At 34.8% G+C, this 25,612-nt stretch overlaps 3 protein-coding genes across 3 annotated transcripts; all 3 read left to right on the plus strand.

Moving 5' to 3' along the window:
- The first annotated feature begins 686 nt into the window (after positions 1–686).
- On the plus strand, positions 687–4,226 carry LOC125655903 (metalloproteinase inhibitor 3-like). The gene is made up of 5 exons (XM_048886436.2): positions 687–1,698; positions 2,044–2,129; positions 2,789–2,891; positions 3,280–3,404; positions 3,855–4,226. Exons 1-5 carry the CDS (start codon positions 1,587–1,589, stop codon positions 4,008–4,010), a joined length of 582 nt encoding a protein of 193 aa, XP_048742393.2. The 5' UTR covers positions 687–1,586; the 3' UTR covers positions 4,011–4,226.
- Positions 4,227–12,636: 8,410 nt separating this feature from the next.
- Positions 12,637–19,200, plus strand: LOC130048812 (metalloproteinase inhibitor 3-like). Its single transcript, XM_056145880.1, has 6 exons — positions 12,637–12,748; positions 13,039–13,124; positions 13,419–13,421; positions 15,271–15,364; positions 15,545–15,669; positions 19,162–19,200. The coding sequence occupies exons 1-6, from the start codon at positions 12,637–12,639 to the stop codon at positions 19,198–19,200; spliced, it is 459 nt and encodes a 152-aa protein (XP_056001855.1).
- Positions 19,201–21,083: 1,883 nt separating this feature from the next.
- On the plus strand, positions 21,084–24,274 carry LOC125655904 (metalloproteinase inhibitor 3-like). The gene is made up of 5 exons (XM_048886437.2): positions 21,084–21,445; positions 21,728–21,813; positions 22,527–22,629; positions 23,264–23,388; positions 23,977–24,274. The coding sequence occupies exons 1-5, from the start codon at positions 21,334–21,336 to the stop codon at positions 24,130–24,132; spliced, it is 582 nt and encodes a 193-aa protein (XP_048742394.2). The 5' UTR covers positions 21,084–21,333; the 3' UTR covers positions 24,133–24,274.
- Positions 24,275–25,612: the final 1,338 nt, after the last annotated feature.

Here is a 25,612-nt window from a genome sequence, read left to right on the forward strand (position 1 = left end):
ACCCATGGCTGAAATAGTATTTTACTCATCATGATGGGATCCGACGATGGCTGTCAAATGGATACAAGAAAACTTATACAGTGACTATGATTGTAATAAAGAATATTCTTCCTTAGTTTTCAATACCTCATGTCCTCATTTATACAAAATAAATTTATCAATCTTTTACATGTTTGATTCATTAGATTAATTGTCAACATTTAGATAAACCTGCGCAATAAAAATGACAATCCTGAATTTATAAGTCTTACGAAAACGAACAGGTAATGCAGGTAACATCCCATATGTTCAGGACGCTATACACAAGGTAGCAAGGTTCCCCCAGGGCTTCACATCTGCCTTGAATTAGTTCTGTCCCACACTTCACTTACCTGGAAAAACCGACCGTTTGAAAACCTCGGCCTTTAAGTATCTGAAACATTTTATATCACGCCATAAATTTTGACTGATTTCTAAAAATAAGTTCAGCATGTATTAATGTATATTATATATGAAGGCTTTGCCACAAATATCCACCCATGGTTATATTAAATTCACTATCATTCCAAAGTTAGAATATTAAAATTCGTCAACAAACGTTCGCATACAACACCGTTAATTTATCTTTCATTCATGATGGGGCCTATGTCATGAGATTTATTTTCGCAATCGACTAAACCCGAATGTAATTTTGTAATTCTTTCTCCGTCAGCATGACCAATGTTATCGTCTACATCATCATTAATTTGCTCTGTCGGGGTTGTGTTTGTATTGTATATTCTAACCTTTTGTTAATGCTTTTGGTTTGCTGTTGTTTGTGTGCGTAGAGTTCATTTTTCTTGCCATACATGATCCTATGGAAAGATGAATTAAATAAACAACTTACTTTTTTCTCAAAGGTAAGTTATTTCAAAATATAATACCAACTAACACAAAAAAGAAATTTTGAAAGCAGTTTTGATATTACTTTAAAATTTAGAACATGTAAACTTTGCCATTTACCAGTTGATGTATCTTTACAATTCACTTGTAAATTCACATTTTCTGAAACTCTAAATAAAACAAATCGTCGTATGCTAGGAAGCTTGTTGATTTCGTGGGTAATTAACATGAGCCTCAAATGATAATGTTTTACTGTCATAGACTGGTGTAACTTAAACCGTATTTCCACATTTCTATGGGTGGGGTTCTGCCCATTAATAAATTTGCATTATCATTTGACGTTAAGGGGCTCCACACGGGGCCCTGCTCATGGAAACATTAATTTTAACCTAAATTAATCATTCACGTGCAAATCAAATAGCTAGATAACGTATGGTTAATTGTAAATCCCTGTTAAGTGGGAGCGGTTTGACAAGAGATGTATGGAATAGCAAAAATGTTCATGTTCATTCCCATCCTATGTAATCAACGATTCCAGTTTCTCTTTTGAATAGTGCAATCAACAACTACGTCATATTCCTGTTAACATCTGATCTTTTGTTAATGTGCAAATCATTTCGAAATTAAAGCATTTTTTTTTTAAAAAGGACAAATCCGGTTTGGGCAGTATATATATTGGAGTTTTATGCGGAGCACACATATCGTGTCTATTGTTACAACAAACCATGACAAACCTGGTGATTTTCTGTGTAGCTTTTGTCGCATTTCTGACTTATTCTGAAGCCTGTACATGTCTGTCTCAACACCCACAAACCCAATTCTGTAACTCGCAGTTCGGTATGTTACTTTCATTTTCAGTTCTAATAATCATTAACACCGGCTATTCCTACCAGTCCTCGTGGGAACGTTTGAAGCAATATTATGATAAGTCCTTTTATATGCACTTGCCACTTTGTTTCCTGCACCTTTAGCTTGTTGTTCGGTTGTTTAAAAATGTCGGCAAATTTCTAATTGTTAAAGCAGAGTAATGTAGTAGTTTGCCATAACTCCCTTGTGATTTTCGATAATTATTGTAGAACTAACTTTTACAAAGCCAAGTCATCCATCACACACTGATATTTGATTTCAGATGCAATCCACACATCTTTAATATCTAACGTTTGTTTCAATTTCTTCCACCAGTGGTTAAAGCTAAAGTCATTCGTCGGGAAACTGTTAACCGAGGACGAGAAGTTGTTTATAGTGTGAGGATTCTGAAGGATTTCAAGGTAAAATTTTCATCATTAACATTTGATGATAATTCAAGTTTTCAGACATGTTGCGCCCGTAGTTTTGTAAATGAAATATCAGTTACATAATGCAAACAGATACAAATGTTTTGTAATCAACAACAGAGGAAAAACACCTGAAAATTACGTTAAGAATCAAACAAAATTCTAATTATTTCTTGAGAAGCTGTATTTGAATTTTACTTTTAGTGTATTGAAAATGTGACTAAAACTTGATAATTAATTTAATGATATCTAATTTTCTTAAACTGATAATTTCTTGAATTGTATCATAAATAATTGATTTGTTTCACTATGGGGTTTAATCCATGTTTTTTTTTGGGGGGGGGGTTGTGTCAGTTCAAATTATTTTAAGCACTAACGTGTGGGTGGTGTCTGCTTTAGGCATATCATGTAGTGTGTAAACTAAGATGCATTGTTTCTCCCAAATACATATCATTATTAATATATTTGTCTTCTCTCTTTTAATACATTAACATCTGAAAATATTGTTTATATCTCTTAATATACGTGAACTTTGTTTTTATCTAACATTAGACTTTTACTGACAATGCGTGCTCTGCGGAGATTGTAAATCTTTTGAAATTTTGATTACTTTGAGGTTCAACAAATGTATGCAATTTGTTTCTACGTTTCAGGGTGACGGAACACGCTATTCCAATACACAGAAAATATATACCAGCACTTCATCTGCTAGTTGTGGATCATATTTCGAATTACAAAAAGAATACATCATATCTGGTAAATTGAATTTCATGCTTAAACCTTTCAAATGTTATATTTATCACATAGATTGAAGTCAGCATTTCGCAAATTCTATGGTCGTTATAACGATCTAGTTTGTCAATACAACCTATCATTGGGTCAAATGCCGTCTGACGTGTTTCATACCGATTGTTAGAGCGTTCTTGACACACTGATTTTGACTACGGATAACTCCGTTTACCTGGTCAGGATATAGGATTCACGGCGGGTGTGACCGGTCGACAGGGAATGCTTACTCCTCCTAGGCACCCGATCCCACCTCTGGTATATCCAAGGGTCCGTGATTGTCCAACTATCTGTTTTGTATTGCTTGTAGGAGTTATGAGATTGATCACTGTTCGTTATTCACCTTTCATGTTTTCAGGTTCTATTAATGGACAAAAATGGAATACAGGCCTTTGTTCCTGGAATACAAGGACATCTTTTCTCACCCAATACCAAAGAATTGCTTTGGATCTTGATATCTATAAGAATAGTTGCAACTGCAAGGCAAGTTATTTTCTGACTGATAGTCAGGTTTTGAATCGAGGGAATTGATACTATTTCGATAAATGTTTCAACATCACCACTAGATAATATTTATAGTACCAACGTATGAGTACAGAACATCTATGCTTACTGCTGTGGAATCAAACAGAAGTAAACGTAGAATGTGAATGTAAAGGATACATTTCACCTCCCCCCCCTCCCCAAATTAATGTGAGCTGCAACGTTTTACATCGATATACTTTTCAAGAAATATTAAGGCGTTTCATGAAAATATTCCGGCATAAAGTGTCGCTGTTTGTTCTTTACATAATTTCTAAAAATCTGATTAATTTTTCAACATTAAGATTTAACTTTATTAAGAATTTCTTACGTAAGGATATTCTGGAATTATGTTGAAGTATAATGTCACTGTTAAATTGTGAAATATTTCCATGTGTTCTTCTTCTACAGATTGTAGAATGTGGTTTTGGCGGAAGTCAATGTCCACAAGCAACGGGAGTGTCGTGCGTGATTCCATCCAGATCTGACGTGAACTGTTGGTATCAGAATAATTCTTGCAACCTCTCTCCATATGGATGTGCCTGGCATTCCCCTGCATGCGCTTAACCTGCACAAACTAGACACATACTTCAACAGTGAAGGGGAGCGAAGAACATTCGTCTGCAATTTGAACTAATTCAAAAAACCTTCAAGGAATGTCTAGAAATCCGTTATGTATAATAGATATTGTAGATATTGAGCTATTTATCTTTGTTTGATTTCACTTTAGTTTGTACAATGGACGCTGATGATATGATATGGTTATTATATATACACTCCTTGTATCGAGTTACTTTTTGTCGTAAAATAATTTATGATGATATAAACTACTGGATATCTCATTTTTGATTATGGAAACAAACATATTTATAAAAAACCAACGCCCATATCCGATTCTTCCAAATGTATCGATGTATCCTAATTTTGCACTTCACACGCTCAAGTTTTGCAACGCATTTAATCGCAACAACTCTACATCAAGATTTCTAAATTATTTCTAGACTTTACATATGACAGATAAAACATTGTCATATATTTATCACGAAACAATGTCATGACTGTAGGAAAGCAATATCATCATCATAAATGGTGATTGATTGATTGATTGCATCTTGCTTAACGTTTCGCTCGAGAATTTTTCACTCATATGGATACGTCACCAAGACCGGTGAGGGGCTTCAAATTTAGGCTTATGCTCAGCGCTTACGGTCATTGAGCAGTGAGGGTTCATTAGCGTGCCACACCTATTGTGACACGGGACATCAGTTTTCAAGGTCATCTCCTAGACCCGTGACATTCACGCCTGATGTCGAGCGTTTGGCCAAGGAATTGTCACTACCTGTTTTAACGACTAGGGTCTGTTGCGGCCGGGGTTCGAACACCACCCTTCCGAATGCGGGGCGAACGCTCTAACCTCTAGGACAGCGCATCTGTCAGCATTTAATTGAAATTCCTTAATGATATGTGAGTAATAACAGAAATTATTAAGAAATTACAAACTATGATTATTTTGCAAGTTGTTTTACACTAATTCTAGGAAGTCTAAGCTAATGCGATTATTGAAATGAATAGAATCCATTCAAACTCCCCATCCTCAGGTAAGTATATGGTTGTATGTCACATACACTAGGTAGGTATGACTACGGGTTCACACTATAACACGGCATTACCCACTGCGAAGGGAAACAAAGTATGTCAACAAAATGACCTCGGAGGTAGACATACGAGGGTTGTCCGTAATGGACATACGGCGTTTCTTAGTTTTCTAACGTCATTGAAAAATTAAATTTTACAACATGAGGAGAAAACAGTTATCAATAAAAAGATGTAGAAAGTTTCAATATGAATTGACATTAAATAGGAATAGTTTAGGCTTTCCATTATAAAGAAGCATAAAGCGGCGCAATAAATGAAATAGCTAATTAAACTAATTGAAACGGGAGTACAATTGCAGAAACAAAAACATTGTTTATTTCATGTCTGTTAGTATATCTTTGTAGGAGTTTTCTTTAGATATCCTTTTATATACACAGACAATTCTAATATTTATGTAAATTATGACATCATGCGATAGTTAGGAGGTGCAAATTTCCAGCGAAATGACGACGTCAGCGTCAGAGCTTCTTTTGCACTTGACTCGGCTTGACTCTAACGGAGACTCACAAGAAGTTAGAATTTACAGAATCATACAGAAATGTTTCTCTTTCCCTGGTGTTCAAATAGCACAAGTTATTTTATGAAAGGTGTGTGGAAGGTACTCCAGAAGAGAGAGGTTGGCCTAAGGAAGCCGGCGAAAAAACTGTAAAATAACTAGTTGACACTATTTAGGAAATCAGATTTCCGACCATACACGAGATTGAAGAATTTTTTAGCGATCAATAAATCATCTGTTCATCACATTTTATCGGATGATTTAGGAATACAAAGGGTATGTGCATGTTGGGTAACCCGGTTTTTAGAAAACGACGAAAAACAAAGACGTATTCACGTTCGGAGGCAAAACGTACATGCAAATTGATTTTCTCAACAACAAAGAAACTTAATGAAGTTCAAAGTTGATTTTTTGAGAAATTAACAACAATAGTATAATTAGTCGTATTTGGCACATTTTAGGGGATTATATTGGTTCTTGTAAAGCTAAAAGCCCAGTTCACGGACGTTTGCGACAAGCCTTGTACAAATGATAAAAGGAGACCATATTAGTATGAGAATAAGATGATTCTCTACACAATATCGTTTAACACTGATGTCGAAATGTTCCTAGTTTATTAAATAAACAATGATTTAAATGTTTCAAGTGAAACAATGGAGAAACTGCACGGACCGATACAGTTTTCTAAAATTGACGACAGAACAGAACGGTGTTTCATACTGATTGTTAGACCGCTCTTGACACACTGATTTGAGTACGGATAACTCAGTTTACCTGATCAAGGTATAGGACTCACGGCAGGTGCGACCGATCGAATTACTCTTCCTAGGCACCTGATCCCACCTCTATTTTGGCTAGGGGTCCCTGTTTGCCCAACCAGATATTGTGTATTGCTTATAGAAATTATGAGTTTGATCACTGTACATTATCTTCGCCTTTCACGGGGATAGGACAACGATAACATTAATGGATGTTTAATTTCACATCACGTTATGAACGAATCACTGAAAAATTCCAAGGGCACATTTTCCGCTAGATGATTTTGGTGCCAAGTGAATAATAGCAGCCAATGAAACGTCATCGTATGACGTGGTGTACTTCATTTAAACCATTTGATTTTGTGTACACCCCTTGTCGCTTTTTAAGAGATGAAGATGAATGTATTGATTTTAATGCTTTTAAGATATTGCTTCTGAGTTTTCTTAGATTATTATTTGTATGGAAAACACTGTAGCTCGCCGTTGCTGTGCTATTCATGTAATCGGAAAATTTACTTTTTCACAATTATACATGTAAGGCTTCCTTCTCCACTTTATACAAAAGTAACCAAGAAGAATTAATGCATCACGTGTCACGCATTTTTTATGAAAGACCAGGATTGTTCTATAATTATTTCCGTGGAGTATTGACTGTCACAGTGCATATCTCTCGTGCATCGGCTTTTACAGCCATTCCGATAAAACGCAACATTCTTTATTTCAAAATTTCACTGGATACATGTACCAATACTTCTCACAATTATACCATATATACCGTATATATTCGCCTATAAGTTGTTCCTCCTATAAGTCGGTTGTATTTTTAAGGTTACTTTGTAGGAATTTGACATTGACCCGTTTGTAAGTCGGTACAAATTTTTGTCAGAATCGGTTGACATTTCAAGTCAATGCTCTAATGTTTTACCTAAGTTTCAAAAAATATTTTGAGAAATTAATAATAATTATGAGGTGCTCAATATCCAAGCGATATCTGTTTTGGGTTTAAACGCAACACTTGATTTATTATTGGCAATGATCACTTGTTTACGTAAGCAATTATGGTCTCCTAATCATCAGTACCTGACACCGTGACACGGGCCTCGTGAAAACTGTTATTGTGGGATTCTGGTATAATTCATTGTATCATGAAAAGTGAAGATAACGAACAGTGATCAATCTCATCAATTGAGTTGTTAAGAGTCAAGAATGATAATCTAAATTATCTGATAACAATATTCAATCTTTTATGAAATATATTTCAATCTTAAATTGGGTTCGCAATTCAATTTCACCGGTAAACGATAGATTAGTAAATTAAATAAAAGAATTAGTTACCGGTATGTAAATAATTTTCAAAATCAATGATATACACTTAACTATATAAAATATGAAAATATGTAAATACTTGTACTTTATACATAATTTTAAAATGCATAAACAATACGATATGTCTAGATATTTGTGAACAATAAGCGTTTGTATGGTAGTCAATGATAATCGTCGGAGTTGTTTGGAAACACTACATTAGCCTATCTTCTTAGGACACGCCTATAAATCAGACATAAGAGTTTTGGACAAAAAATTGACTCCCAGAAATCCGACTTATAGGCGAGTATATACGTTATTCATGTCCAGTGCATATATTAGTGATTCTCTATATCTGTAGAATACACATGAATGTATGTACGTTTTGACCTTTGTATACTAGCGGAAAAAAGAAACTCTTCATTATATAGTATATGAAAAAATAAATTTAAAAAATAACAATGAAGAAATTCTATTTTTGTAATACTGTTAACAAATGTATTCGTTACATCATTTCATAATCCATTAATGTTAACGTCGAATAATATTTATTTCAGCACACTCGAAAGACACTGGTATTCGAACTTGAATTAACAAAGTTAATAACGCATGTGACCACCATTTGCATTCACGTATGCTTGACGCCTCATTGATGCCACTAAAGTGTTCGGAAATGCTTGAGGGATGTTGTTCCAGATGTTGGTTAAAGCCTGGCCTAAATCAGCCAATGTCACTGACTGATTTGGTACACGGTGTAGACGTCGTTCCATTTTACCCCAGACGTGCTCGATCGACGAAAATCGAGGGAAACAGCTGGCCAAGGCAAGACATCGACATTCTGTTGAACAAAAAAGTCCCTGACAACACGTGTATCAAGTGACCTTGCTTTGTCTTGCTGCAGAGTGATGTGGTTTTGCTGTCTCCTTATGAAGGGTATCACATGACGCTGAATAATTTCGTCTCGATAGCGTACGCTGGTGATATTTCCATTGACAATTTGTAGAGGGGTCCCTCCACGTGCTGTTATTCCACCACACACCATAACACTACATCCACCGAATTGTCGACGTTGCACAACACAAGCGTCCTGCTGGACGGCTTGGTCTGATGTTGTCCTCGCGCAGACGAAGTCCAGGAATGCTACGAGCAGTCAAATTTGCTGTCTGGAAACGATTTTTCAGGTGCACAAGTTTAATATGGTTGTCCCGTCGACGTGACGTCACACGAGGACGCCCGGAACGTAGTTGATCCCGAGTGTTACCAGATTGTTGGAAACATCTCCATAATAACTAGATGGTGTTCCGATGAACTCCAAAGTGTCCTGCTACGATACTTTATGCCATTCCAGCTTGAAACACCGCAACAGCACGATTATGTTGGTTTTCGCTGAGTCGTTCCATGACAGAAGGGTATATTTTGTCAATACTAAATTGCTTTCCTTAACAAATAGTGTCCAAACAAAACTTTTACCCATCTTACTCCAAACAGTATTGGCCAGTAAAACTCGTGCGTACAAACACTTCAATAAATAACACGTGTTCACTAACCATGCATCTGAGTCGGGTACTATCTGATATTGTTCAAACCCATCGCCTCTATCGTTTGTTTAGATTTTATAAATATAGAAAAATTATACTAAAGTTTATAATGCACCGCTTCTTTTTTCCGCTAGTATACATATAGAGAGGATGTGGTGTATGATGTTTTAGGGTTGGTGGAACACAAATTATATTTGAACTTTACAATTGTATTTTGAATGATGTTCATGTATATATTATCGTCATATTCATATTTCGATATTAAAAAATAATAAAATTAATTGTCGAAATATTTCAAACATTCTAAAGGTTAATAATTAAGTCTTTGATGCAAATTAAACATGTATCATTATTGTTTTATTATGTTACTGAAGCTAACTTACAACAGTGTTTCTTTCTTATCTTATTCATCACATATAAGAAAGGAATGTACACTACACCTCTGTATTTTGACACGAATGGCGGTGAAGCACCTAGATTTTCCAGGTTTGTTTCCTTTCAACTCAACAGTGACGGATCCAGGATTTGTTAGAAGGGGTTTAATTGTTTAGGAGTCTGGGATTTCCAGCATTTTAGGGCGTTATACTACATATTTGGGGTTATTCTAGCTATAATTTATACATACATGTAATAAAATAGATAATTAACAGTGGAGCTTTAAATCCGGCACTGGGCCCTGTTTTACAAAAGAACTTACGACTAAAACAAACAATATTTCATTATTCTAAAACCTTGCCAACCTAATTAATTTTAAATCACAATTTAATCAAATTAAAGAATGAAATATTTTGCAAACGAAGATTTTTGTCTTAGTTCTTTTGTAAAAAGTAGCCCTGGACAACAGATGAAGCGCTCCCTCATATTATGGCTATATCAATCCCATCTCTGTTATATTTCTGGAAGTATCTTTAATTTTATTTTCATTCGCAACCTTATTTATGGATATTCCCTAAGCAGTTGCTCTGCAATATCACTGTTATCTGTTGATGGTTTAGAATAATTTGCCAGCGTTCCGTGAATCTTCATATTCGATGTTTGATGTATCTGCTATAGTGCGTTCCTACTTCTTAACTCAATGAAGTTAAGCAACGCATTAGATTCTATTAATGCTTAACGTGGCTCTATGAATTTACTGTTCAAACAAATACCTTCTTGCATATGATGTTCAGGGTAAATATTAACTACCAAACATTCTGAATTTCAAAAAGTATATTCCATTTATAATACGAGCCACTTCATTTCATAGGAGAAATTTAAGCAAGCATATCATAACATCTTGTAAATGAAAATGATATTTGTTTAGCAAATAACGATAGACTACGCATACTAGTATACAAAACATGAGAAAGTATAGATAGCAAAAAACTGTAAAAACAAGGATATATTGGCATCATCTCTTGTTCATCATAGATAGCCTGGCTCTCCTCCCTTCCAATACGATCAGTAGCAGAGAGTTCGCTTCGTAAACGCCAGGTCGTAACTGCAATCCCGGTCGTGTCATGGTCGTGTCAAACCTAAAAAGTTAGCATAAGTAGTTATTGCTTCTTCGCCAACTGCTCGGTATTTAGAATTGACAATCATGGTTCTTTCGAATATGACATTACAACCGGAGGTCCCATGCTGTGACAGGCGTTGACATGTTAAAGAATCATCACTGCTACGGCCCTGAGCATAGTTCTAAATGTGTGGTACTCAAGTAAAGCTGGTGGCGTCGCAATATGAGTAATAGAATCTCAGCGGGACTTAGAAAATGAGTTGTCAATTGATCAAACAATCCTTAAAACATTTTAAAACTAAATAAAAATTAAAAAGGGCAATAAAGGAATTATCTGAATGCATTTGACAGCGAAAAACAAACCATATTCCAACAAAGAACTTGATCCTTACACCCCTTACCGATAATAAGATTCCACCGAGAACAAACCGACTAGAGTTCTTATTTGATGTTCAATAGCAGTCTTTAAACCCAATGCAACATGTCTGCAACATGCAAGGTGAAGATAACGAACAGTGATCAATCTCATAACTCCTACAAGCAATACAAAATAGATAGTTGGGCAAACACGGACCCCTGGACACATCAGAGGTGGGACCAGGTGCCTAGGAGGAGCAAGCATCCCCTGTTGACCGGTCACACCCGCCGTGAGCCCCATATCCTGATCAGGTAAACGGAGTTATCCGCAGTCAAATAAGTGTTCCAAGAACGGCTTAACAATCGGTATGAAACACATCAGACAGCATTTGATCCAATGCGAGGTTGTATTGACGAACTAGATCGTTATAACGACCATAGAATTTGCGAAATGCTGACTTCAATCGAGACTGTTGAAATCCCTGTACCATCAACTTGTTTGTCAGTAGCTTACCTCGATTTAAAAACTGACTATACCCAGAACAAGCTCTTGCATATCGAATCAGTTGAGATATATAAACACCATATGCAGGTGATAATGGAATATTGCTACATAAATGTGGGAAGTTGACGATGGAGAAGCTGAAATCATCCCGTTTGTCATACAGTTGAGTTGTCAGTTTGCCGTTAATGTTAGTAATTAATGATTTGCCATTAATGATTTTGCCATGACATGATTAGGACTCGAACGTACAGCCTCCCGGTTACAAAACCAACGCTCTATCATTGAGCGCAACAAACACCAAAAACAATCTTAAAACCAAGCGTTATGTTCGTTTAATACTTGTTAACTTTGTCATATACAAGAAAAACCATAACCATTATTCAGTGCATCCAATTTATAAAATCACAATTTGATAAGATTCATATTTTCTGAAATTCATATATATATACATATTTATATAAGGTTTTGGGGATTTTGCCGGTGGATTTTGTGAGTAATTAAAACAAGCATCAAATTGCATGTGTTACTATCATACACTAGTATGACATAAACAGTATTTGCATAAATATACATAAAACTCTTAACTGGAATTAATGGGAATAAACAATTGCCGTACTGGGGCTCCACACAGGTCACTGTATATGGTGTGATAGTAATTATAACCTAGATTGATTATACACCTCTGGTATATCCAGGAGTACATATTTACCGAACTTTATATTCTGTATGATCCCACCTCTAGTATATTGTATCTAGGGGTCTGTGTTTGCCCAACTCTCCATTTTGTAGTCCCTCTGGGAGTTATGGGATTGATCACTGTTTGTTATATTCACCTCTTGTACACATGCAAATTATTAAGCGGGATGCACTATGATTAATTGTAACTCCTTGTTCAACGATTATGATTTCTAACAGTGCAATTGACATCAACGTCAAATTCCTGTTAACATCTGACCGGTTGTCAATAATGCAAATCATTTCCAAATTAAAGGCAATCTGTTAGAGCAAATTCCGAAAGTATATATATATACACAGCAGTTCTGTGTAGGAAATACATCTCGTGTACATTTTGAAGAGCATACTATGACAAACCTGGTGATTTTCTGTGTAGTGTTTGTTGCGTACTTGGCTTATTCTGAAGCCTGTTCATGTCTGCCCGAACATCCACAAACAAAATTCTGTAACTCCCACTTTGGTATGTTACTTTCATTTTCAGTTCTATTAATTACTAAATTGTTCTCACACAGTTGATTCGCTGTACGCTTCATTTTCGTTCCCTTGGGTTTAATTATGACGTTGGTTTAAAATCGTGGTAAATGTTGCATTTACTAAAACCGTAACGCGAAATCATGCAGAATCCTGTCATTGCTCACTTGTGATTTTCCATAAATACTCTAGTAATAAATTTTACAAAACCGAGCCATCCATTACACAGTAATATTTGAACTCAGTTGTAATTTACTTTATTTGACTTTTTTCGACCAGTGGTTCAAGCGAAAATTCTTCGTCGAAAAACGATCAACAGAGGGCAAAACGTTGTATATACAGTGAGGGTACTGAAGGATTTCAAGGTAAAATTTTCGTAATTTAAGTTTTCATAAATACTGTACCGGTGTGGATGATTTGCCTGTTATATGATGAAAACACGTATTTTGTTTAATAACAGAAGAAACACTGATAAAAATTACGAAACGTAAATTACTTCTTCATAAGATGTATTTGAATTTTAGTGTATGTAGTATATTTAAAATATGACTGGAATTCAGTAATTGACTTATTCAATTGCAATATTGTTAAACTAGATAACTTATTGAATCAAATTATTATATTTGTTTTTGTTTGTTTTTGGTGTTTATATTCACCAGCTGGTATGTGATACCTCCTTTATTCAAACTGTGTTTTGTGTCGTATGCAAACTGATATTATGTTTTGTCAGGCTAAATGTACTTATTAAAGGACACATTTCATGTTTTCAAAGTATTACAAAGTTGTATGCATTGGGTCTTCCTTATGCTTATAAATATTAATTCTAATTGTTCGTTCGCCGAAATACTGGGATATTTAACCACAATACGGACTTAAATCTAAGCCCCGATTTCAAAAAGCCTAGTCAATAAGTTAGGTAGTCACGTGATACAGTGACGTCATATGCGACCTTCGTTGATCAACCTGTTGCGAAATTCTTAAGATATTTTTGAACACACGGGTTTTGGGGGGCCTACTTTATTTACCCTGGATAACTTTTATATCAATGTTGACAAATTCCCCGAACCTTGCGTGTTTTAGCCACCAGTTTATACAAATAGTGATGTAAATACCATAATGTAGCGAGGAAAGCGAGTATGAAACGATTTGCGATTACGAGTAAATAATATTTACATGGGGTCACTGTCTAAACACTATTTGTTATAATGTTATTCCTTTTAACATCTGTAATTAGCGTTGTTGATTTCTATTAATAAACAATGGAATTCTCATTTTGGAACATATAATTATATTACGATGTATCATTGACAACAGGGCCTTATATAAACTGTCACTGGTGCATTTCGAAAAGAAAAATGATCAACTTTATACTGCAAATCACAACATTTTGTTTTAATCAAAAAAATTTATTCATCATCTTTTCTTCCATCTACACGTTGTTAGGAAGTGGGAGCACGGCGTACTGCACGTATTGTTGTTACGTACAATGTACGCGTTCATTGAAAAACAACTTAACGGATTATAGTTCAATTCAAAGTTACGAAAATACAATATTTCATTATTTATAATTGAAAGTTCAATTATTTTCAATACTTTAATTTTGTTTATTTCTACTAGTTGGTAGAAACCGAGAGCACAAGGTATGCCTATATGTTGTTACAAGGTAAAGGTCAGCTGGTGCAAGTGTGAATTGAACGGATAATGCTGTAGGTCCACGTGTAACAGTGTGTATCTTCGATAGAACTATATTTTCGCAGTTATCTACGTCTTTATCCAAATGCTTTTTTGAAAATATAAAGGGACAAATGCTACTGGTGTTTTTATGGCAAAGTCATTGTGCCGAAAAAATATATCCACGTCCTTTCCTTTTATACCTTCCTCCAAAAATTGAAGAAAACACTATCTAAATCCTTTCTATTGACAACTAAGTACACATTAAACGGCACAAAACACCCTAATGCAGAGTTATTAACAAACCATTAATGTGATAATTGGTTTTTTTGGCCATTTAAATCTAATCTGTTTATGAAATGCCCAACAACTGTTTGCAAACCTTTTTGATCGAGGTCGCATATGACGTCACAGATAATGGCGCGTAAAATTTCGAAGAAAATATGCATATCGCAAGATATGAATTCCATCGCTTTAAAACTCGAAAACTACGCAAACTGTTTCATTTAAAACACATGTAAAGTATTTTTTTGCATGAAATGAATTAATTTTGCTGAAAAAAATCAAAAAGTTTAGAAACATGCGATGTGTCTGTCCTTCAATAAATCTGTGATTTTTTATATACACAGACATCTTAAACTGTTGTGTCTTAATATACCTGGTTTGTTTTATAACTAATAGTTATATTATTTTCATTGATAATATATTTCGGTGAATTACTCTGCAGAGCTTGTGTTCCCATGTTTAGAAGAAATAAAGCTTTATCTAATCTTATCTAATTTTATACCTAAGATCAAATTGAGGGTCACCAAACATATGCATATTGTTAATATGTTACAGGATAATGGAGGACGATATTCTAGAAAACAAAAAATCTACACCAGTGCTAGTTGTGGCTCCTACTTCGAATTAAAAAAAGAATACATCATATCTGGTAAACTGAATTCCTGGTTTAAATCTTTCAAATGATTTATCTATCACAATGTATTATTACCCTTCCATTGCTGTCACGAAAAACAAATCATTGTGATAAACAATAACAAAGCAAAATTATGAATTTGATTTTAGAATGATATTTCATGCTCAGCTTAAAGTTTCAGTTATTTTGTTTCAGGTTCCATTAATGGACATAGATGGAATACAGGCCTGTGTTCCTGGAATACCAAGACATCTTTTCTCACCAAATACCAAAAAAACGCTTTAAATCTTGGTATCTATAAGAACAATTGCAGCTGCAAGGCAAGCTATTTTCTGACTAATAATTGCATAATTATTTATAAAACATATCAGGTTTTAAATAAATGGATTGGATACTACTTAGAGAGATGATTTACAGCTTAAACAATTCAACAATCAAGGATGTTTTACTGTTGCAACTAAATATTTATTAGTATTTCCAATATTTGTCTTGTATATATCGACCAATTGTAATGATAGTTATTTCCCCATGAATGTGGTGTCGTTGTATATATCCAAAAATAAAGTACATCTATCTTAACAGTTGTAAAATCCAACAGAAGTAAAAGTAGAATGAAATGAGAGTATAACAATTTACACCGGCATGCTTTTCAAGAAAATATATTCTCTTCACGAAAATAGTCCGGTTTAAAGCCTCGCAATGCATTCCTTGTATGTTTTCAAAAAAATATTTATTTCTCAACATCATGTTATAACATTTTAAAGATAATCTTAAAAAGGGATATTCTGAAATCAAACTGAAGTTCAATTCCATTGTAAAACTTTACAATGTCTCTAGATCCTCTTCTTCCACAGATTATAGACTGTAATTTTGGCGGAATTCAATGTCCACAAGTAAACAGAGGGGCGTGTGTGATTCGATCCAGATCTGACGTCAAATGTTGGTATCAGAATAATTCATGCAGTCGCTCTACGTATGGATGTAGCTGGCTATCCCCCGCCTGCACAAAGCGTGAACACAACGGATACCTACTTCAACACTAATGGGAAGTAAAGAATCTTCCGTGTGCTGTTTGAACTATTTATTTTGAAAAGCCTTACCAAGAACACTGAAAATTCTTTATGTATGATAAGTATTTAAAATATTAATCTATTTGTCTTTAGATTTTGTTGATTTACCTTTACTTTGTACAATGGACGCTGAAGAGAATATATTATTATTATGTACACACTCCTTGTATAGAGCTACGTTTTGGCGTAAACTATTTATGATGAAGTAAACTATTGAATATCTCAATCATTGATGATGAAAATAAATAGATTTTTAAAAAATCTTATATCTGATTCTTCGACCCCCCCCCCCCCCCCCCCCCGCCCTCGAACTAATGGATATTACGTAACATTTGCACCTCGTACGCTTAATGTTTGAAACGATGAAACATAAAAAGGTCCTCGTCAAAATTTCTCAAGTATCTATATACTTCACCTGATGGCTGATAGTTATCATCAAACAATGCTTTGGCTGTTGGGATAAAAAAAAAAGCATTATTATAGATGGTAAGCATATAAATGAGATTTCATTTCATTTATCTCCTCTCAGTAATAACAAACTAATTTCAAGGAATTACAAAATGTGATTATTTATTTGCTGTGCTAATCAAGTTATCGGACAATTTACGCACGTTCATAACAATTAATCCACAGCTTCCTTTTGAAAGTTAAACCAAAGAAAGCAAAAACAATCAATGCACCATGTTTCACTCATTTATGATGAACCATCATAAAAGCTGGAGTGTTCGATAAGCCTTTTCTCTGGGGTATTGACTACCACAATACGGGACCATCTTGCATCCGCCGTCACAATCATCGTGATTAAAAATAGCATTCTTTATTTCAAAATTTTACTGGATACCATACTTTTCAAAATCATATCATATACATTCATATCCAATACATGTAATAGTATATCTCTATATCTATATAATGCACATTACTATATGTATGTTTTATTCTTAATACATATACAGAGAATGTATGATATGACGTTTCAGAAATGGTGTCCCCCAAAACTGTATTTGAAATCATGATTCGGTATTCAAAATTTAGATTGTCGAAATATTTTTAAAATTGTAAAGGAATGCAATTTAGTCTCTAATATAAAAGGACCCTATGTGTTCGCATTGATTTTAGATGTTACTGAAGTTCAATTAAAACAGACAGTAGGGTTATCGTGCCCTACGTAAAGTTCAAACAATAGTCACAAAATGTACCCCAGTGCACACTATCTGACGTCGAAATATCAAAGTACATCACGACGTACAGGTCCATAGTTTTATCGCGGGGAAAATGTCTTATTGTTTCGCTATTTACTACCGGTATCCAGTGTTCAAGATATATATGTTGAAATTTATTTGTCAGATGGATATCTTTAGTTTTCTTTGATGATATATATAGTGTGCACTAATCTTTATATTACATTTTGACCTTGATGTGCATAGTCATTTAGGATAAAGAAAACCAACGTGTGTACATACCAACTTGGCACAGGTGAAAGATGAAAATATTCGGGTGGGGGGGATTTAAGGCATATTCCTAAAAGTAGCTAGTTCCAGATTTAGGATTTTGATGCGGATGGTAGGATTTTTTGCCTTGTTAAGATAAACTTTGGCAGCGAATGCGAGAAATTCCCAACATTTGAGTCGAGTTTATGGAAATTTCTATATATGCAAGGTGAAGATAACGAACAGTGATCAATCTCATAACTCCTACAAGCAATACAAAATAGATAGTTGGGCAAACACGGACCCCTGGACACACCAGAGGTGGGATCAGGTGCCTAGGAGGAGTAAGCATCCCCTGTTGACCAGTCACACCCGCCGTGAGCCCCATATCCTGATCAGGTAAACGGAGTTATCCGCAGTCAAAATCAGTGTGCCAAGAACGGCTTAACAATCGGTTTGAAACACGTCAAACAGCATTTGACTCAATGCGAGGTTGTATTGACGAACTAGATCGTTATAACGACCATAGAATTTGCGAAATGCTGACTTCAATCGAGACTGTTGAAATCCCTGTACCATCAACTTGTTTGTCAGTAGCTTACCTCGATTTAAAAGCTGACTATACCAAGAACAAGCTCTTGCATATCGAATCAGTTGAGATATATAAACACCATATGCAGGTGATAATGGAATATTGCTACATAAATGTGGGAAGTTGACGATGGAGAAGCTGAAATCATCCCGTTTGTCATACAGTTGAGTTGTTAGTTTGCCGTTAATGTCTACTTTCAATAAAATATCTAAGTATGAAGCAGAAGTGGACGACTCTGTGGTGTCCTTTATTTCGAGCTCACAGGGATATATCAAATGAAAGAATATTGAACTAGTCGAATCACTTTTTAAATTCATTCCATCAATGTCAACATATCAAGCCCAAACTTTACTGTAAATGATTTGAGTGCATATTTCACCTATGCCGAGGTGATAAACAACTGAGAGTCTAACGGATAAAAATAGCTCTACGTTACTTGTATGATGACGTAATAATCAAGCGAGGAATTTCCCCAGTTGATACGATGTCTTTTTATGTATTGAGAAACGAGTTTTAGCAAAAATATACGATGCTTGAATAATTTGAACATGCTGTTATTACTTGTTACTTTACTTGGAACACCTTAACACCACTGTGCTGTGCTTCTTTCTTCTCCTATTCATCCTATAAAAGATAAGTTGCCGTGTTACTAGTCTGTATTCAGACATGAATGAAGGTGAAACATTTTTTTGTTTTCCAGGATTGTTTCCTTTAATTCAGGAGTGGCGGATCCAGGATTTATTAAACATAACCTACTAGACTGGTAGTTTAGGGACACGGGGGTTTTGAGACGTATATATTTCTCTTATTCTGCTAACTCTGCTTTATACATAATACAATCAATAAATAACGTAATCGGATTCTAAATCTCAAACTGAATCTCCGGTGACGAACTCCTTCGTTTTGGATATATCAACACATGACTCATCTCCATTATATTTCTGAAAAAAGTCTTTGAATTCAATATTCATTCGCAACATCACTTACGGATATTCTCTAAGCAGTTGTACTGCAATGTCTCTGTTACCTGTTGAAGGTTTAGAATAATTCGTCATTGTTTTGTGATATCTATGTTCGAAGTTTGACGTATGTACTATGGTGTTTTTCCTACATCTATGCTGAATGAAGTTAAGCAAAGCATAAAACTCAATTAATGCCTAAAATGGTCCCATGGACATACAGTTCAAAACAGTGCCTTCTTCCATCTGATATTAGCGTTAAATATTAACTAACAAACATGCTGGGCATCACAAACTGTATTTCATTGATGACATTAAGCATTTGATTCACTGATTTTGACTACGGATTACCCGTTTACTGGATCAAGCCATATGACCCACGGCGAATGTGATCAGCCAACAGCGGATGCTTACTCCTCCTAGGCACCTGATCCCACCTCTGGTATATCCAGTTCTGCGATGAATCGAATTTCAGATTTTTGTCTAAAATGTTCATCTTGATATCGTATTTTCTTGCCGACACATGGAATCAAATTACTATTTACCACCATCGACAACATTTTAATTCATAAACAAATATCTATCCAAAACATAAAACAATCATATTTGCAATTTGGTTCAATTGCGAAACGCAGATACAGTGGGCATGTTTCCAACTTCAAAAGAGAAACCCAAGCCTCATCTACGACAACGCATTGTTACCATATTGGTCCCTACAGTGACGTCGAGTGTGTGTGTCATTACGAATTTTCCTGAAATAGGAAACTTTATGGATAATAAGAATATATTGCATTTCATTTGCTCGAGAAAAATAACGATGCGCGTTAGAAGCGTTTCCTCCAACTACAGGTGAAAGCACTTCGTGCAGAGGGAAAGCATTTCAAGGTCAACAGTAATGAATATGCAAATTAACAAACTTTATGATTGCTTTGTTGTTGTTATCTGATGTTATTGAATAAATGTTCCATTTTTGTTTTTTCAATAGGTGTTTGGTTTTTTGTTTGGTTTTGGTCTCGAGGAGAATTTTTCTCTCATATTGAAATGTTACAAGTTGTAGGTGAAGTACCACAAATTCAGACATATATATAGCGCTTACGACTTTAGCAATGAGGGTTCTTTTAAATGTCAATGCCTGCCGCTTGATATCTACTGTCATATCCGAAAGACCTGTGATTTTCAATTCTAAATGTCAGGTGTTTGGTGAAGAAGCAATCGCAACCTGTTTACGTTTTAAGTTTGACGCGGACATTGCACAAGCGGGCTTTGAACTCACGATATCCCAGGCACGAAGCGAACGCTTTACCTATGAGCTCAACTAACACTAAAAATTTCCCAAAACCAACTGTTATGTTTGTTTATTATTTTATAACTTTGTCTTCTACAAGAAAGACCATTAACATTATTCAATGCTTCGAACTTATAAATTTACAAATCCATATGATTCACATTTTCTGAAACTCAAACATAATATCTAACTTCAGATTTGGGGAATTTGTTTGTGAATTGTGTTGGTTCTCAAAACAAACTTCAAATCATAATGTGATTGTATCACGGGATAACATTACATAATCAGTATTTAGATATTTTATAGGTGGGACTCTTCATTGGTATTGATTGGAATAAACAATTTACGTACTGGGGCTCCACAATGCATATATAGTGATCGTAATCATAACCTAGATCAATTATACACCTGTAAATCAAGTAGTGGAGTGAACTTTGATTAATTGTAATTCCTTGTTCAACAATTAGAATTCTTTAACATTGCAATTGACATCAACGTCAAATTCCTGTTAACATAGCTGATCTTTTGTCAATAATGCAAATAATTTCGAACTTAACGTCACTCTATTAGAGCAAAATTCGGTTGAGGACTATATATATCGGAGTTTTGTAGCGGAAATACATATCGTCTTTATTCTAACAGTGTGCCATGACAAACCTAGTGATTTTATGTGTAGCTCTTGTTGCGTTCTTGGCTTATTCGGAAGCCTGTAGATGTCAGTCTCAACACCCACAAACACAATTCTGTAACTCGCAGTTTGGTATGTTACTTTCATCTTCAGTTCTATTAATCACTAAATTGTCCCCACACCTTTGATCGCGTTACATACTTCATTGTCTTCCCCTTGACTTTAATTGTGTCGTTGTTTTAAAATTCCGGAATATGTTAAATGAGAAATTATCAAAACCGTAACGCGAAATCATGCAATATCTTCCTATTGCTCGCTTGTGATTTTTAATTTACAAAAACCAAGTCATCACTAACACAGTTATATTTAATTTCAGTGGTAATTCATCTTATTTATCTGATATTTTTCGTACAGTGGTTCAAGCGAAAGTCCTTCGTCGAAGAACGATCAACAGAGGAAGAAATGTCGTGTATACTGTAACGATTCTGAGGGATTTCAAGGTATGTATTTCATATTAAGATTCCAGAAATGTTATACCGATATACGTGTAACCAATTGCCTGTTATGTGATGAAAAAACGCATTTTGATTAAGAACATTTTAATTGTTTCTTCGTAAGATGTTTTAACATTCTAGCATTCCCAATATATCAAGGAGTCCGTGTTTACCAACCTGGCTATTTTGTATTCCTTGTAGAGGTTATGAGATTGATCACTGTTCGTTATCCTCACCTTTCATTGAAAATATGATGAGAATTTAAGAATTCGACCAACCACATCAAAATGTATTGAACTTAATTAGTATACTGGTTTTTGTTCCTTAGTGGTGTGCAAATCGTAATGTATATGTTCTAATCTAAATTATTTATTACATTTACCAACTAGCGTGTGGTGTCTACATTAGCCCAGCTGCGTCTTTTGTGGTGTGCAAACTGTGATATGTTTCTCTAAAATACATGTACTTATAATGTATCTGTAATGTTTATTTTGATGCATGAACCTCTGAAAATGTGTCTGTGTCTTAAAATATGTTAAGTTTCTTTTATAAACAATAGTTACATATGTTTTCATAATACTGTATGTCATTCAAAAGCCCCCCCCCCCCCCTTGAGATTATATTTTCCCATGTATTGAAGCATTCACCGCATGGATCTTATTTTGTCTCGGATCATTTTGAGGTTTCCGAAGTATCAGTACTTTGTTGATATTTTCCAGGATGACAGACGACGATATTCTACAACACAGAATATCTACACCAGATCTTCTTCTGCTAGTTGTGGTTCCAACTTCAATTTAGAAAAGGAATACATCATATCTGGTAAACAGAGGTTCTTCTTTAAACCTTGGAAATGTTTTTATCGTTTATTTTGTTTAATTTTTCCCATGACAATGTCTATTATGTAAACTTATACGGTACCAATTTTGATGCACCAGATGCGCATTTCGACAAATACTATATCTTCAGTGATGCTCAACCGAAATTTTTGAAATCCGAAATAACAATGAAGTGTTAGAGATATTATAGGGAAAACAGTGTTCAAAATAAAGTGGAGTCAAATTTGTTTAAGGATAAGAGCTATGCGTGATGGAGATAATCCTTAATTTTGAAATGAATTTCTTAATTTTATCACAGCAGTTAAATATACATCCGTATTTTCAAGCTAGTAACGAAGTACTTAGCTACTGAGCTGTAGAGACCCTCGGGGACTAACAATCCACCAGCTGAGGCCTCGACCCAGGGTTTATAATGTAAAACTTATACGGTACCAATTTTGATGCACCAGATGCGCATTTCGACAAATAATGTCTCTTCAGTGATGCTCAACCGAAATGTTTGAAATCCCAAATAACAATGAAGTTTTAGATCTAAAGCAATTAAAGCAGAAATTCATGAAATGGATTTTAGATTGTACTTCTCTGCTTTAATTAATGGTTTTATTTTATTTTTTCAGGTTCCATTAATGGACAAAAATGGAATACAGACCTGTGTTCGTGGAATACTAGAACATCTTCTCTCTCTCAATACCAAAGGACTGCATTGGATCGTGGTATCTATAAGAACAGTTGCAGCTGCAAGGCAAGTTATTTCCTGACTGATGGTTGCATATATATTCATAAAACATGTCGGGTTTTATATCACGGTGAATACAGTCGATCCTTTAGGACGTATGAGTACAGTAAATCTATTGTGACGTATGGATAGACTAAATCTATTGTAACGTATAAGTACAGTAAATCTATTATGACGTATGAGTATAGTAAATATATTATGACGTCTGTGAATTCCAACAGAAGAAAACGTAGAACGTTGACATAAAAGATTTATTTCAATTTTTAAAAAATAAGTAAATGTAGACTACAACGCTTAACACCGGCATATTTTTCAATAAATACTAACGCACCTCATAAAATTATCGCGGCTTAAGGTTTCCGTATATATCTTCAAAAACTTAATTCATTTCTCAAAGTTATGCTTTAACTTTATAAGAAAATTCTTACATAAGGATATCCTGAAATTAAGATGAAATTCAATTTCACTGTTAAACTTTGAATTATATCCCTGTCCTTTTCTTCTACAGATTGTAGAATGTAGAATTATATCCCTGTCCTTTTCTTCTACAGATTGTAGAATGTAGAATTATATCCCTGTCCTTTTCTTCTACAGATTGTAGAATGTAGCTTTGGCGGAAGTCAATGTCCGCAACCAACCGGAGGATCTTGCGTGATTCGATCCCCAGCTGATGTCAATTGTTGGTATCAGAATAATTCCTGCATGATGTCTACGTATGGATGTGCCTGGCATTCCCCTGCCTGCGCATAACATAAGCACAATAAATACATGTACCTACCCACTGAAGGGAAGCAAATAAATTTTCGTCTGCAATTAAAAGTGTTTATTTTGAAAAACCATGGAGAAAAGATTAGAAATTCGTTATGTATAATGAATTGTTTAGATATTCGTCTATTCATCTTTTTGTGTTTATTTCACTTTAGTTTGTACAGTGGACGATGATAATATGGAATATTGGAACTATGTGATTTTGGAATTCTTCAGAAAAAGAAGTTGCAAAAATTATGCGTCCCTTGGGCACCTCTTGTATGATGCGGGTGTGACCGCTCAACAGGGGATGCTTACTCCTCCTAGGCACCTGATCCCACCTCTGGTGTGTCCAGGGGTCCGTGTTTGCCCAACTATATATTTTGTATTGCTTGTAGGAGTTATGAGATTGATCACTTTTCGTTATCTTCACCTTGCATGATACAGTCGGCTCAGCTCTGATTCAAAATTTTCTTCCTAATTTGAATATTATTTTTAAGAATGACACAAGGGAATACCCTGGTACTAAAGACATGAGTTATTAAATTACATTTCTGATGTTTGGTAGTGGAGTCAAAACAAAACAGCAAAATATGAATAATAATTTAGAGTACCGTCCATTTTTACTACCGTATCGGTGTATGTTTACTAAGCAAGATTTTCTCGAATCATTATAACAACCGACCACTATCAAATGATATATGTATAGAAATAGTATAGAAATAATCACAATTTATGCATCGATCTCAAGGCATATACATGTACCTCTTCCAACACTCTTGATCCCCCTCCCGGCCTAGTTTTATTTTGGCACGTACCATCGGGTTCTTATCACATACAAAGTTTGGTATTTTTACATGCAAAGAACAATTCATGAACTGACCACTATTTACATTGGCGGTGAATAGTAGTGTAAATGCCAGGTTGAATCGATGAATTGAACAAATACATCCTCCTGCTTCCTTTTTGACGATTTTGGGGTTTGAGCAGAACTGCTTTTCTTGCTACCTAAGAATTTTTATACAATTTAAAGACAACCGTTTTTTTGTTTGCTCCCCACTCCTTAACTTTGAAAAACGATGTTTTATATCCTGTCTGAACTCACTATATCTAATAGTCATGTATACTTGTTCAATTAGAAAAGATGATCTCGTTGAGCATACTAAATATAAAAACTCGATGGCATCGGGAATGAAATAATTCCGATATTCCACATTGATGCTTATTATGTATAAACTTATTCCATAGAGTTATACTTTATTTTAAAATGTTTATAATGAAGTAAACTTATTGGATATATCATTCATTGACTATGAAAATAACTAGATTTCAAAAACTAACTCTCATATTTGATTCCTCAATCCTTTGCCGAATCTATGGATATAGGGTAAACGTAGCAGGTCACGCGTTTAATGTTTGAGAAATTTAACACACAAAGTCTACATCAGAATTTTTTTATGTTTCTGTACACTTCACCTGATGA

Source organism: Ostrea edulis, chromosome 7 (assembly GCF_947568905.1).
Source record: "Ostrea edulis chromosome 7, xbOstEdul1.1, whole genome shotgun sequence".
In the NCBI taxonomy this organism is placed as follows: Eukaryota; Metazoa; Mollusca; class Bivalvia; order Ostreida; family Ostreidae; genus Ostrea; species Ostrea edulis.